The sequence below is a fragment of the Oculina patagonica genome, chromosome 5 (assembly GCF_052425735.1).
Source record: "Oculina patagonica isolate OP01 chromosome 5, crgOcupat, whole genome shotgun sequence".
NCBI lineage: Eukaryota > Metazoa > Cnidaria > Anthozoa > Scleractinia > Oculinidae > Oculina > Oculina patagonica.
The window spans coordinates 1,483,499-1,499,039 of NC_135762.1; the positions used below are offsets into that span (position 1 = coordinate 1,483,499).

Consider the following 15,541-nt stretch of genomic DNA (forward strand, 5'->3'; position numbering starts at 1 on the left):
GAGTTTTTTACTTCCTTCGTCGCTGGCGTACCACTGGGGTTTTGTTGTGACCGCTTCTTGATACTGCGGGGCTCGAGACGGGCCTGCAACTTGACGATGCACGACAGCGCCTGACTGCTGACCATATCGCTGGGGATTATTGTAGTTTACCGTTGATTGTGACGGCCGGAACACATCCCTTTTATTAAAAGGGTTCTCGCCGGGAAGCCTTTCCAAATTTCCTGTTCCTTTCGGGGTCTGGCGGTCAAAGAGGAAAGGAACTATGGATGCCCTGCTTACATCGAGAACTAAAAATCTTGCTGGAGCTCCTGGTCCCCAAAGATTCCCTCTTGCATTCATTTCGTGGGAATCGTTTCCACCATGACTGTGAACTGGTCGCCACTCGCCGATGTAGCATATTTTGAAGGCATCGTACAAGTCTTTACCCATTTGATCACGATTGAACTTACTGGCACTGAAGGACATTGCAAAGTGGACGACTGGGTTACCAGTGCTGGTCCATTGCCCGAACAAACTTCCACCTTTCTGCGACTGACTAGCATGGCTTAACTCTCGTTTAGTTAGTCTGTCGAAATCCTCTTGGAAAATATAAGCAGTAAACACCATGTTGTGTGAGTAAAATCGTTTCTCCGTATGTCGAAAGCAGTACCGATTTCGTTTCGAGACAAAAGGCGAGCGAGTGGCAGATGTTGACTATATTCGTGGAAGTCTGCGACACTAAAAGGGATTTGTAACAATGAAAGCGAAGTTTTGTTATTGTCTTACGTTTTTCCAAGAATCGAAAGTGATGTGACGGGTTATCCAGCGGTACGTTTGACAGTCTGTTCCGACTTTTCTTGGAAGCGTGACCACTCATGACGGTATTGTTTCAAAATGACATGCAAATCACTGAACCGAAAACGAAAACATTTCCGGGAATTTTCCCAAATAAATATTTCACTTTCGAGCCATAAAACAAAATAAATAAAACTCGCGCAGTTGAATTGTTTTTAAGGAGCTTTTAAGTTTAAAACCGTGCGTTCGGCTGCTTTGTTTTAAAATTGATTTTATTGTAGCAGGATTTTTAATATTATATTCATTCACAATTTCGACCATTATACTTCATGCGTGACGAACAAATAAACCGTTGACACGCATGCTTATTATATCATGTGACCCCGACAAGCCTGGGATCACATAAGAAGTGAGATAGTGAGTAAAACCGCTTAGTTGCTAGTGACATGTTGATGCGGCATGTTCTTCGCCAAGGCAAAAACAAGAGAATGGAACACGTGTGTGACACCGTCAACAAACGTATTATTGAGTCACGCAGCGAGAGTCCGGAAATAATTAACACTGTTTTTCGCGTGACTTCATTCGTCCCAACATGTCCTCACGCGATGGAAGACGTTTTACTATTGCCATCCAAGCAAACGATGTCAGGAAGATTTTCAGCTGGGTCCTGAAGCACCCAGCCGAAGAAACCGGCGGTGGTTTATTCGGTTCGTGGAAAGAAACACACGATGGCTTAGAAAACGTCTTGAATATTCGGTATGTTATCGGACCCGGTGAGCTTTGTCGTCGAACAACATTTTCATTTCATCAGGACGTTCGATATGCGAGCAAAATGGAAGATTATCTTAAAGATCAATATGACATTGAACATGTAGCGCTTTGGCATTCGCACCTTACCGTATTAGATCGACCGAGTACTGAGGATGAAAATATGGTCTGGAGCACAATGCCTTCACACGCAATCGACAGATTTGTTCTCGTTATTGCTAACGTTATCGTAGACAAAAGCATCGAACGTGTAACTGTGTCCTTGAAGTGTTTTTTATTTGAGATTGATAAGGAAACTGATGAATGTTTACCAGTTCTTCTTGGGAAGTTTCGAGTCTTGTCGACGGAAAACCTGAACAAGGATGATCGTACCAGCGGCGCCGATGTGCAGGAAGTTGAGTTGGAAGGGGCTGAATGTTTGACTACTGAAGAGGAACTTGCATCTTTCGATATCACTGAAACAGAAACAAGCGTTATAGGTTGTAGAAAATTGACAAAATAAAATAAAGTATAACGAATACATCTAGGTATAGCTAGATGGTATATGTAACATTTTGTGTCACGCTTATATGTGCTAGGCTGTGTACATGTAACGTTATCTGTCACGCTTTTTTTGTCACACAGTTATCAGTGATTTCTATCATTTGTTCCCAAGTGCTTCTGCACGTTATAACTTATTGTGCCGAATTAAAGTACCCTCAGTTATGGAATTTATGTTTTCTTTTTCGTATCCAAGCTAACCTGTAATAAGACTGCATGCTTCCCAGATAAATAATGCACGAAGGGAAAGTCAGTGGCAAAAAGAAAAAACTGAGGGGAAAAAAACTCGGCAAGGTACAATTGAGAAAGAAAGCTGCGATGTGGAGGAACTGTGGACAAGTAAAGCCTAGGAGGACTAAGGGGGGGGGGGGGGGTAGAGAGAAACAGTGGGAAAATTCCTTGTGGCATGTATGGGACGTCATGAAATATCCAAACAAACTTTTCACGCTGCCAACACTGTTGCAATGAGTTAAAACTCGTTAGTTAAATGACCGTCCATTTACGTGAATTTTCATTTAATTTTAATTTTACTCTCTCATGACAATCGTGATGTATTTTTACTCGTTCAGTAATCTGTTTATACTTGGAGTTTCTTGACAGCCTAGGAGCTGGTAATATTTTCAAACTGACATAGATTAAGGGTCATGAAAAGGTGTGGGGGGAGGGGAGGGGGCGGGGGGAGGAATACCATATCTCCCGGCTTACTTGTTTTGCTCAAATCCCATTCCCATTTATTTCTTTGTGTTTCCCAGTCCCAGTGAACCATATCAATTATCTCCCGGGGAATAAGAACAAATCCCAGTTCGTATTTTACCCCTTCAGGTCCCTTATATTCCAATTCTCTTTATAAAAGACAGTACGAAGCTAAGGTTTTGAAAATGTGTAAGAGATATCGAAAGGTGCATAAGGAATACTACGTTTCAAGAGTTTGATTGAATGTAGGTCTAACAAGGGCTGCACTTTAGGAGTCAAGTTACTGTTACCGTAATTGTTTGTGTCATTTGCAGGCGAGGGAACTGGTAGTAACCCAAGATAGTCGGGGCAGATTGTCGCCTCAAACCATACTTCAGAGAGAATAACGATCCCCCTTCCATACATCCGTTAGAATTAACCAATTAAAAAAATAGTACCAATATATGTGGAAAATATGCACTTAGTATTTTTAGCTGCCCGCTTTTCTATCAAGGGTAGTTTCCTTTTATCCACTAAGTGTTAATTTTCTTATTTGTTTCTTTTTTTTCTGACCCGAATTAACATGCGGGTTAGACATTTTTGACGTCTTTTTTTAGTAATTTATCCGCCACTAACTAGCTCGTTTCCCTATCCTTCCCATCATCCCTCGCGCTCCCTTTTTTTAGAAGAATCGCGATTGGGGCGGGTCAGTAGCCTGCGCTGGATTATCGCGGGGTGAGATGAGCGCGCGGGGCCACAGGCAGACCACCCTATGTGTTCGTGTTTAATAATTGTTTACTTAAGACAAACAATAGAAATATGTTGAAATCTATGAGAGTTACAAATAAAGCTCTGAATAAAGCTCTGAAAATTACATTTATAAATGAACCTCTTTCGAAATATTTCAATAAAGGTGAATTAAATGTTAATCTATTCATGTGTGGTGTTTTTTTCGCGTTCTGGGCGGTATTAAGCGTACGTAACATACGAAAAAAAACGCTTAAGGTCTGTTTTGAAGAACAGTTACGCTTTAGGACTTCATAATTTGTAAAAGGTTTAATAATTGTTCTCTATTTACCTAAAAAGAACAGTGACACCAAACTAAAACATATACTAAAATACTATACCGTATAACAATAGGAATAACTTTTACTTTTGTGTTTACTAATTATCACTTTAAATATTTTGAACCGCTACCATTATTATTGTATAAGGTTTTTTATTGCATATCTGGTGGAATTGTATTCCCCATTTTTATCTTCTCTCTTCACAGCGAGTCCTTTCCTAATTCCCGTGCATAAATACTAATATAAAACTACATCTTCATTAAAATAGATGGTCTATTGGTACATTGCACCAATTTTTAAAATGAAAAGAAAGAAAAATGAGGTAAAAAGTTAAGTTAGAGGTTTGTTAATTTGCGCAATTCAGCCTTTGTAGGCTGCTTATGTAAATGCTTTTAGTGAACTATCTATCTCTATCTATCTTGATGACGAAGTCTTTTTACATGTCACATTTCATTCTGTCGGTTACAGTTGAACCCCTTTGCAAGAGGTACGAAGCTGGAGGGCGTTACAGCAAGGCGCCCAAAAGTGTGACCACCTTTAATTAATTCACATTCTTTCGTGCAACCACCATCCAATCAGAAGCCAAGGACAGCTCCAAGTTGACTTCTGATTGGATTAAATCTGCACGGAAGAATGTGAATAAATTAAAAGTGGTCACACTTTTGGGCGCCTTGCTGTAACTGTTCGTTAACTGTGAATGCGGTCATAAGGGCCTTCGTGGACAGGCTAAATAGACCTTTGATATAACCCAAAATCCCATCTTCCAGCCTATCTCTTACCCATTCCCATTTTTTTTTTGTCATTGCTAGTCCCAGTGACCCAAATCCTATTTTTCAGTTAAAAATGGAGAAACCCCATTTCGTATTTTACCCCTTCAGGAAGGTTTCAATAACAGTGAGTGTGGACATAAGGACCTTCGTGGACAGGCAAAATAACCTTTTGTATAACCCTGTCGCGTTTGCTATCATAAAAAAAAAAAAAATTGTTTCATGGCCATGAGTCACGTGACAGAGTTGTGCAGAGTGCCTATTTTTACGATATATTAAGTCGTCTCAGGAGCCCATTACTGGTCGTCTTTTGTGATATATAGGAGCCTCAAAATTATAGTACTAGTTAAGAAAGGACAAAAAGCACTAAAGGTAGAGTTGACAATAAATTAAACCAAAGGAGAACAAAGATATTTAAGAGTGAGTATTACTAACTAACTAAATAACTAACCGAAACACCACTAATTCTAATAAACTTCATATTTAACCGAATTATTTTACACGATATGCCATCCGGGGCTTTGTACCTTAAACATCAACCTTTGCAAGTGAATGTGTTCTTAAATATTACTGTTAAATTTTACGTTAAAGACATCCGTAGCTATAGGACTTATAGAGTCCGAGCGCTATCTAATCGCCAACTTATAATTAAAAAAACTAACTAAACGTTTGAATCAAATCTGTTTCTTTGACATAAGGTGCAAGACAAGTGGTGATTATAGATTACAGCCACTGTGTCCAGCCGTTTGATTTTACGTAGCATCTCTTCAAATTCCTCGAGCTTCAGGTCTGGATTCAAAGCATTGAGCTTTTCTAAGACGCGCTCAGCTGGCTTTGAGCTGGCTTCGTATTCCTTCATTTCAGACTCCACTCTTCCAAGAATAGCTAACTCTTTAAAACTTTTGTTCAACTCTTTGCAAATCTCTTCCTTCAGACACAGTCTTTCTCTGTTTATAAGTTGAAAGAATGAGTCGCTTCGTTGAGGGCAACACGCTGTAGGATTAAGGCAAAAAAAAATAAATTAGCAGTGCTACAATTTCATGGTCTCAAATCCACTCAAAGGTAGCGAAAGTTCTCATCAGCAATTCGCTTTTCCTATTATTTAGCGCCACAGTATTCACTGACTGATCCAAAATCCACCTGGAGAACAACTGCAGAAGCAGACCCGTCAGGCTCTAAATCTTATCTGGGGGCAAGCTTCGCGGCTTGCAAAGGACCGACAGGAATGGAGGCGACTTGTTGATGCCTTATGCGCCACTGCGCGTTAAAAGGATTGATGATGATTCACTGATTGAAACGAGTTCCACCTGGGTGTCTTAAAACCACAGTCAAAACAGTCACATTTCTCCAATCATACAGCAAACACAATGAACCAATAGAATGAACAGCAACTACAAGCAATTGGCGCCAAACACGGGAAAACGCGCGCGACAAAGTCGTGATTGTTTTGCATCTGAGCTGATTGGTTGACTTTGGGCGGAGTGGCGTAAAGCGCGTCGTATAAGAAATAACTTTACGTACCTTCGCAGCGATGCTCGGTGCCTTCATGGCGATTAATCGGGCGATACATACATCGAACGTGGTTGTTTACTGAAAGAAACAATTATAAAACATGTTAAAAGAGTCTATTTCTTTCTATGAAGATCCGTCCAACTTGAACTGATCAGTTTTAGCGAACTTTAGATTGGACTATGAGTACAAGATTGAGTATGAGTACGAGTTTTCAAACCAAATTCGTGTGCCTCTTATAATCACTTATCACGCCATTCTTATCCCTAACGTTTATTTATGTGTTAGTCAGCAACAGAGAAGAGTTATAGTTTGGGGGATAGATATAATTGTGTCGAAATTCCAAAGTCCTACTCGTACTCGATCTGGTACTCGTAGTCAAATCTGAAGTTCGTTAGTAACGTTTTTCTACAGGTGTGGTGATTTTCAACTGGTTGTAATTAGCGTAACGGACTTAAGATCCCACGGTTGATGGTTCACGAAACACTAGACTATTGCCCTCGTGTGTTATGCAATACAAAATCGTTTTAAGTTAATTAGTTTCTTTCTTCGTTCTGTAATTTTACACATTTTTCAAGTTATTGTCATACGTTTTATGAGTCTCTGGCTTGAATGTAGAGGGCAACTTCATCCCGCGTATGACGTAATTACATTAATTGATTGATTGAAGTGATGATTATGCATAGACGTTTAACCACTCACCCGTAACATTTGCCTTCATTGTTTTATCTTCAGTTTCGTCGGCCATTTTAACGTCAATCCCGATTGACGTGGTAACACAGGACTCTGTGCCATTCTTATTGCTAGGGACTTGGCCGGGTACATCTTTCTCATTGTCCACAGCCTCCTTGCAATGGTTCGGATCAATCAGCCAATGATTTTTCAGGTGCGATTCATGCTGGCATACACAATTTGGCTCTTTCTTGGGACTGAGGAGGTTTCTTTTCCCTGCAGTTTTACAGTCGATTCTTTTCTTTTTTGCTGCTGGGCTGCTGTTGATGCTACTTGGTGTTTTACTAAAGTCGTGCTTTTTATCACTCGCCTCGATACTTATTGGAATTTGGGAGCATTCGTTACTCTGATTGGAAATTTCCTGCTCCTCGGAAATTTGAATTTGGTAGCTTGGAACGGATGCCGGATCAGGTGACCGCCCACGGAGAGGAGTCGTGCAAGATGAAGATGATGGAGAAAACGTCACGCAGGAAAGATCAGGAGACTGCCCACGAGGAGTCACGACAGGTGAAGTTGAACATGAAGAAGGCGTCACGCAACGATGTTCAGGTGACAGCCTACGAGGTGGAGTCTCGCAAGATGAAGATGAAGACGTGGTCACGCCATGATGAACAGGCGAACACCCACGTGGTGTCACGCACGTTGAAGATGTAGGTGAAGGAGTCGTCGCACGGCAATGACTAGGTGATAAACCACGAGGAGGAGTTGGAGTCACGCAAGGAGAAATCAAGTGACAATGATCAGGAGGTCGCAAAGAAAACACCCCAGACGAGGATGAAGGGCAGGGAGAAATTTTTCGAGTGGGAGTCTGTGTTTCTGCTCTCTTCCCTTTGTTATAATACTGCAGTTCTTCCGGGATTGTTTCAGCGGAGGACGAGTTGTGGACCATTTTGTCAATGGATGGGTCTGAAATGTATCATTAAAAAGATTATTTTGTTAGGTTACCACTGACTAGGTTACCACTGACTACTAAGGTCTTTTAGAAACCTTAAAGAATAAATGCTGCTAAGCGGCAGATAAGTTTTTTTTTCACTAGGCAAGAAACACATTTCTTCCCTGCTTGGACCTCTTGTTGCTTCTTTAATTTGTCATTTTAGTAACTGGCATATTAAAACAGAACAGATTTAAAGATAACGTCCTGAGGCAGTTACAATCTATTTTCTGCATTTACATCGACGTTTAATAAGGTGAGCAGCTAATTTACTTTAAGAACCTACCCCTGGTATGCATGATTACATTTTCAACTAGTTTAGCTAAGCAGATTATGTTGGTGTGAACGGAACATATGCTAAGTTACCTGAAGTAGTTAGAGTACAAGCACACTGCATCTTTTCATCTTCTATGTCCTTAGCCACACAACTGCAGTACACTTGTTCTGTACACAAAAAGAGGCAGAACCATCACATCAAAAGAATAAACTACTACGAACTGGCAATGCCGAACTAATGTAACTGGGAGAATGTTTGAATTTGTTGTGTATCAGATTACAATGATGGACTGATTGATTGCATTGCGATGAAGGTTGCGCATATTCTTTTTGGTTTCAATAAAAATAAATAAATATAAATAAATCAACTTTGTTTAACGAGGGTTGCACGTAACAGTCTTGCAACTGACAAACCTGTGGCCCTCGGATTCCCGATCGAATTGGAATTTAGAAGTGTTGGTTTTTGTGGAGGGAGGAAAACCGGAGAAGCCCGGAGAAAAACCCTCGGATCAAGGACGAGAACCAACAACAAACTCAACCCACATATGACGTCGGGTCTAGGAATTGAACCCGGGTCACATTGGTGGGAGGCGAGCGCTCTCACCACTGCGCCATCCCTGCTCCCGGGGGTAAATAATTGCTACATGCAGGGGCAGATCCAGGATTTTTCTTAGGATGGGGTGCACCACTAAGGATTGGTGTAACTGACTTGTTTTGAAGAATACCAGTTGTATTAGAAAGCCGCAGGTCTTCTCAGGGGGAGGGGGTGTGCACCCCCTGCACCTTCCCCCTAGTTCCCCTGCTGACATGCTTCGATTGTTGACCTGTTTTTTTTTTTTTTAGGTTGGACAACAACTGAGACATTCGATATCTCCTAGATGATGATTTTCTCTATTCTCATCACCTGTCTGCTTGATATAGTAAGGAGACATTAGATGTAGATCACTGGCTTGGTAAGTAAAAACTTAGAGACATCCACATTGCTACTTTGCTCACCTGAAGTTGGTTGCAAATTCACAATTGTTGGTACAGGCTCGTCCCAGGGAGGGATGGGTGTGGCATAGTCTGAAAATAACATGATTATTAACTAGCTATCTACTGTAATAAAGGTTTCTGAGACTTGAAGGCTGCCTTATTAAGAAATCCACAATAGCTTAGTCTTAACTAAGTAGAAATTCTAGCACCGGAAATTAGTTATGAAGTTGTCTTTTGTTTTTTGTTTTTGTTTTTGCTGTTGTTGTCGTCGTCGTCCTCGGCGTCACATAGGTGCGGTTTCTGATTGGTTGCTTTTTCCCGCTTTGGCTTCTCTTGTTGGCAGAGACGGCTGAACGAACAAGCATTTGCGCGTGAAGCAAAATGTTAGATGAAAATGTTTGATCTAGATCAAACATGGGAAACCATTTAGATCGGTTTTCACGTGAGTGTCAAAAATTATTCACGTTTGCTTTGTTTTTGCATTACTTAGTAATTGGTTTAAAAACTCGCGGCTCTTTCTCAACCAATCAGAAGTAATACAAGTAATACCAATAAATATACTGAAACAAAAAACGTTGTTTATTGTGGACATTACTCACTTATTGGAGGCGTCACTTGTTGCTCTTCATAACGAGCTTCCACATTCATCAAGTCGGAAGTAGCATCACGATCGGCATCAGACCACAAGACACCGTACTTCCGGCAAAAGAAACCGCTGATCTGCTTGCGTGTTCTTTTATGACACGACAGAAATATAAAAGCAGTGATGGTCAAAAATCCCAACAAACAAAACAAAACAATCCAACCAGGCTGGGGAAATGGACGATCGCGGTTTTCTGTCAAAATAAATATAAAAGTATTTATTATTATTTTTTTTTTCATTTCCAAAACTGATATAGCATCATGGGTGCTTTTAATCAAAAGAAGTTATATATTTCTTTGTATTCATGGAGGGGGACTTATTATCCCTATTAATTTAGGTGATCCACATCTTCTTACGAATTGCCGAGACTATTAAGTCCCAGCCACAGCTCCCATATGGTTCTATATGGGGCTGAGGGTTAAAGCAACCTTCAGGTTCGCCTCTGGAGTAAACGGCGGGGTCTATGATCTTATGCGAGACCTTTACGCCTGGCTATACCATGCTGATGGGTCCTAACAAGGACGAACCAACTGTCCACGGCTGTCATTCCACGGGTAATAGGCTGTGCGCATGCGTACAGGTCCTGGCCAGACCGTGGAGATGTGTCGTGTGTACATTGCATTTAGTGGTTTATTTTATTATCATAAGGATATTTGCGTCTGAGGTTTAGGGGCTTAATTTCTAGGGGCGAGGAAAGTATAGGTGTGGTTGGCTTATAAGGAGAATCTTTGGTACCTTACCTTTTTGCTCAGCTTTGAGACCATCATTGGGCGTAACTTCTGGTGATTTGACGGACACAGTAGTGGATGGCTCCTGCGTTCTGTTGTGCTTCGGTTCGTCGCTTTGTGTCGGTACTTGAGTGGTCGTTGTAATAACTGGAGTCGTAATACCCGGAGTTGTTAATGGCGCTTTAGTTGAGCTTTGACGACACGCTCCGGACCAATCAATGTACGTTCTATAACAAAGCAAGAGGGTGACGTTTAACAACAACATAACAAAAAACCGTTTCCAGCAAACTGTTTCCAGCAAGAAGCGAAAACCTCGCAAATAATTAAATGGCCGCGCTTAAGCTTGAAGGCGAACTGGATCGGTGCAGTGACCTCGCTTTTAGTTTTCTCACGGTCACTTGACATGCGCGATTTACGATTTTCTGCGGCCTTTTACCTCTACTCCACCCAACAAGTTCAACCCTAGAAGGGCTTATCTTTAACAACGGGTTAGATATACATGTACTATCACGAATCCAGCTTACCCTTTGGGACATTCACAGACAGTATTACTGGTCGGAGTACACGGTGCTTTTGTTATTTTTCCGTCGGTACATCTCTGGCAGTTTCTGCAATTACCGGTGGAGTCCTTGTTATTAAACGTCACGCCATCCCGACAGACCTTGCACTGCGCATCCCGCGTCCGCTGACCTTGCTCATCGTACCCGCAGTTTCTCGTAAATTGTTTACCGGGGGGACAGGGTGGGCATTGTACACAGTCTTTTCCGTTAAAGTACTTGTCGTCACTGCACAAACGGCCGATAGTCTGTAATAAGCAAACACGTGAGCTTAAATCTAAAATGCGCAAAATTTCTTCTCGACCGTGAAAATGTCGCTGTATATGTAAAAATAGTTTATTGTTTTTAGGCTCGTATATATCATAGGTTTATCTCTTTTTATTATTTTTTCTTTCTTTCTAGGAGATGTTAGCTTCTACAGCTAGCTACTCTGTAAATCCGAGGTTTAAATAAAGGTGATATGTATGTACGATGTACATACATATCACTATATCATTAATCTCTCATACATATGTATGTACGATGTACATACATATCACTATATCATTAATCTTATCATTAATCTCTCATTACAATTTCGATATAAAGTGATGAATAAAGAAATTAAATGAATCACCAACATGATTTCACTTCCAGCTAACTAACAAGCTTGAAGAATACAGCCGTTAGCAAGCTGCTGTAGCTAGTTACAACGACATCTAAGCTTAATTGTGGCTAAAGTTTCTTGAATTAACGAATCGAGCCGCAAATTTCAATTCCAGGCTTTGTCGAGCGGATTTGAGCTGTTCATTTTTGAAGTGCTTTTTTTGCCTAGTTTGGGATTTTTTGTTTTCCTTTAATTATCTCATATCAGACATATCCTGATCACTAATAGAGCTGAAAGGCCCAGCTTCACATCTGTCATGCATGTCCTGTTGTTGCTTCATTCCCCGCTCCCTCACACTCCGGGACTCCTCTCTCCCTCAGTCAATGCTGAAATTCCTGTTTTTCCAGTTTTCATTAATCAATGTTAAATTTGAATTTTCGGTTTCATCGGAGCTCAGTTGGAGGTCTGCTGATCAACAATAAGAACCTGTTTCATGGTATAACCAGATTCTCCTAACGAGGGCAAAATCAAATGCACGAAGACAAATCGCACGCGTACGTAAACCCATGACTTGACTGCAGGCAACATATAAATACTAGTTATGCAACGCTTTCGAGTGGTATACTATGGAATATCCCACGAGTCACTTGTATTTTCTCGGTATACACACGAGCCTTTAGGCGAGTGTGTATACCAAGAAAATACAAGTGACAAGTGGGATATTCCATAGTATACCACGAGAAAGTGTTGTGTAACTATTTTATACCATGCCATAGAAAATACGCCTTCTAAATTTCGTCGAGAATACAATCGCAGCGCACGATGGGAAGGTTGGGTTGAATACCGTCGAATATACAACGGCTTTCCTGTATTCTGATTGGCTGTATTTTCTATGGCATGGTATAAAACTGATTAGAAAAGAAATGAAGCAAACATTATAGTCCTGCAAAATCCGGCATATAGGTCTGCTAAAGTGAAAATCACAATTTTAAATCATATACGAAATTCCTGTTTTGCTCTTATCCAACAAAAATTTTCAGTTTCAGTCGAGGTCGTTTGGAGGTCGTCGATGAATAGAGTCGAACGTTTGTACGGATTGTCAGTATCAGGTAATTACTAGTGCAGCTTAGCTTATTCCTTTTAAACTCAGTAGGATCCGTTTAAGCCAAATTTTTTTGCGATTGAAATTATCATTTTCTTTTAATTTTTATTTTCAACATTTCAATATAAATCAAGGCCATAAGGATCGATGACAAAAGGGAACTTGTTTTATCGTATTCCAGACTCTCCCAACAGTCAATTAGAAAATGCATGCAGGAAGAATCGTGGCACGTGGACGAATAACTTTAACAATAACAAATTACGGACTGATTAGTAAAAAAAACTGAATCACCTAAAGCCCTGTCAACGTAACCCGGTGAAAATTTCTACCAGAAATAGATTAATGAAAAAACAAAAGTTTGACTAAAACAAGAATAGTTATTTTTTTTATACTGAATTACTAAAAAGAAGATACCTGTTTTTACCAAATTCAAAATTGTATCCGTTAAAAAGTCCGGCTTATTTTTTAACGATATCTCAACATGGCAACACATTTTAACTTAAGTAATATTATACTGTTGTACGTTTTCGACAACGAATGCGTTAATCCGAGCAGTGAGCAAAGTGTTTCTCTAAACGATATTAAATGCAACTTTCTACGTACTTCTTTAAAAACTCGAGAACGTTGCTAAATAAAACCAAACTACATACATTATACACTAAAAAACCTCACGTCAATTAAAGTTTAACTTAAATTGCCGCTGCACAATATAGGAAAACCTTCCGAACGGAAAACTTTGTAAAATGTTAATTGACTTTCTGCAAAATAAAATTATAACAGTACTTACAATAGGAAAGAACAGCGACAGGATAAAGACAATGAAGATGCTAATTTTCTCCATTAGTACTGGTTTGCTAGTTTGCAAACTAGGTCACGGTGTTCAAAACACGAGAGCAGATGAAAGTGTGCTCTAAATGCGCTACACCGTGTACTTCTGTCAAGAGATTGAACGAAATACGATACAATAGCCGCCTCCGTTGAACTATTGCTTCCCGTTTTGGGTGTAAACTTTCGAAAGTAAAAGACGGAATAATTTCAATAATCATGTGATAAAGATAAAGAGATCATGAGTTAATTTTGGTTTCAGAACAGAGTCAGAATATCGTCAGACTTTCAGATAATGACTGACCATTTCAAGTGTAATAACATAAAAACAGGCACAATTGCTTGTTTTTTGCTTTTTGATTTTTTATTCGCACTACTATACACTTCACTCCAACTCTTATAGCAGTCATTACTATGAATAGCACCTTGAAGCAATATTCTGCTCTTAAACGCGTCACAGAGTTGTTTCAGGTCCGTTTCAAAACATGCGAATGGCTTCCGGTGTATTGTTGACTTCCTGTAACATACATTACATATATTAATTTAAGGATAAATTACAATTTCGGAGCGTAACAGCCTGCTTTCAAGAGCGAAGAAGAGAATTTATATTAAGAGTCAGACATTGCTGAAAAATACTAGATTTTTAGTACTGTTCAGCTGATATGATCAACAAGAAAAGTGAGCGGAAGTTGAAAGTTGTTTTCAAATTCTCAGTTAGAGGTCATGCTTAATTTGCCTCTTCCGGGAAAAATTTGCATGAGTCAGACAGAATAACTCATAGCACAATAATAGTTTTAGATCAGTAATAGACAGTTCCTCAATTAACACTGATTTGATTTTCTCTTACTACAAGGAAACCGAAGGTCTGAAAGAAATTAAAAACTGTCTCTACAACGCAGACGTTTCCGAAAAAAATGAAAACTGGCTGAACTGCCCTATCCCGTTTAATGCTCTTACAGTTGACTTTGCGAGATATTTAGACATCAGTTTCATTGATCACCCACTAAATAGCGAAAGAGACTGCTCTTAAGTTTAAGAAATATTAGAAACAAGAATTAAAACTCTTTTTGCTAATTGTCATAGATAACTAATAAAGTTAAAGTTCACAATATTTTTAACTGATGAAATATTTTGGTTCTCAGAAATCAGTTAGAGAGTCAAAGCTTTGGAACTTTACATCACCGTCCTTTTAAACAACCGCAGCTGTATCAATAAGCCATAAGCAATCACCAGCGAGGCAGCAAACGTTTCACTGTCTTGAAACAGCATGAACTAGGTGATTGTGGGTCCCTCGCAAAAAACATCGCCTACACAGGAAACAGCAAAATTTCAGATGCAATACATGCTACGGTACAGTGAGTTCCAAAAATACTATTTTAAAGCAATGACGATCAATACTTTCGGTTTTTAGAGCAGGTCTACTGTCGTCACAATCGGGGGGTCAAACCACGACAAACACACGAACAATCGCTGCTGTTTTATGTGGCGGAAATTTTAACATATCAGTTTGTTCACATTTTTCACGAAATCGAATGCCATCGTTTCAAGCTCAATATCAATCTCCACCGTAATTATGCTAGTCACCAGGCCAGACTGGTTTAGGGAAGTCACTGTGTTAAGGAGTTGTTAGCTAGTTGTTAAGAAACCATTACACTTTATCTGAGTTATTTATTGATGTACGACGCAAACACGTTAAGTTTTTCATTCCAAAATCACAACGCGAACTAACCAGCGTGCAAATCGAGTACCCAACACGGACTCGATATCTTTATTCCTGTGTTTGTTATACATGTATCAAGATGGGGGGCTTTAATTTTATAAAAGCGGTTGCACTGATCTACATGCACGTGAAATCTTTCTGGCATACATCATAGTTAGTAGAGGAGACTCTACTAACTATAATGCATACATGTATGTCATTTCACTTTTTTACGAAAGCGTTTGACTTGTTCAAAACTCCAGATAAGTACACTCTGATCATAAAAAATCAATCCTAAATCTATTAACAAATGTTGAAAAATACATCACACTTATTTGGGATTCGGGATGACGTCAATGACATGTTTATTGAAGGTTAATTGAACTTCCG

The 15,541-nt window shown here is 39.7% G+C and overlaps 1 protein-coding gene across 1 annotated transcript; it reads right to left on the bottom strand.

Moving 5' to 3' along the window:
• Positions 1-3,795: 3,795 nt before the first annotated feature.
• On the bottom strand, positions 3,796-13,645 carry LOC144654693 (uncharacterized). The gene is made up of 9 exons (XM_078514904.1): positions 13,415-13,645; positions 10,907-11,187; positions 10,395-10,609; positions 9,611-9,847; positions 9,033-9,101; positions 8,127-8,204; positions 6,800-7,735; positions 6,110-6,178; positions 3,796-5,581 (listed from the first exon to the last, which is right to left on the bottom strand). Exons 1-9 carry the CDS (start codon positions 13,466-13,468, stop codon positions 5,250-5,252), a joined length of 2,271 nt encoding a protein of 756 aa, XP_078371030.1. The 5' UTR covers positions 13,469-13,645; the 3' UTR covers positions 3,796-5,249.
• Between the last annotated feature and the right edge of the window lie 1,896 nt (positions 13,646-15,541).

What these genes read in the sequence shown, in the direction of transcription:
- LOC144654693 (XM_078514904.1), bottom strand. Translation starts at nt 13,468, where the DNA reads ATGGAGAAAATTAGCATCTTCATTGTCTTTATCCTGTCGCTGTTCTTT. An exon ending in TCTCAAAGCTGAGCAAAAAG is followed by an intron (nt 9,848 to 10,394) that starts GTAAGGTACCAA and finishes TTATTTTGACAG; the next exon opens with AAAACCGCGATCGTCCATTT. An exon ending in ACAAGTGACGCCTCCAATAA is followed by an intron (nt 9,102 to 9,610) that starts GTGAGTAATGTC and finishes TGTTATTTTCAG; the next exon opens with ACTATGCCACACCCATCCCT.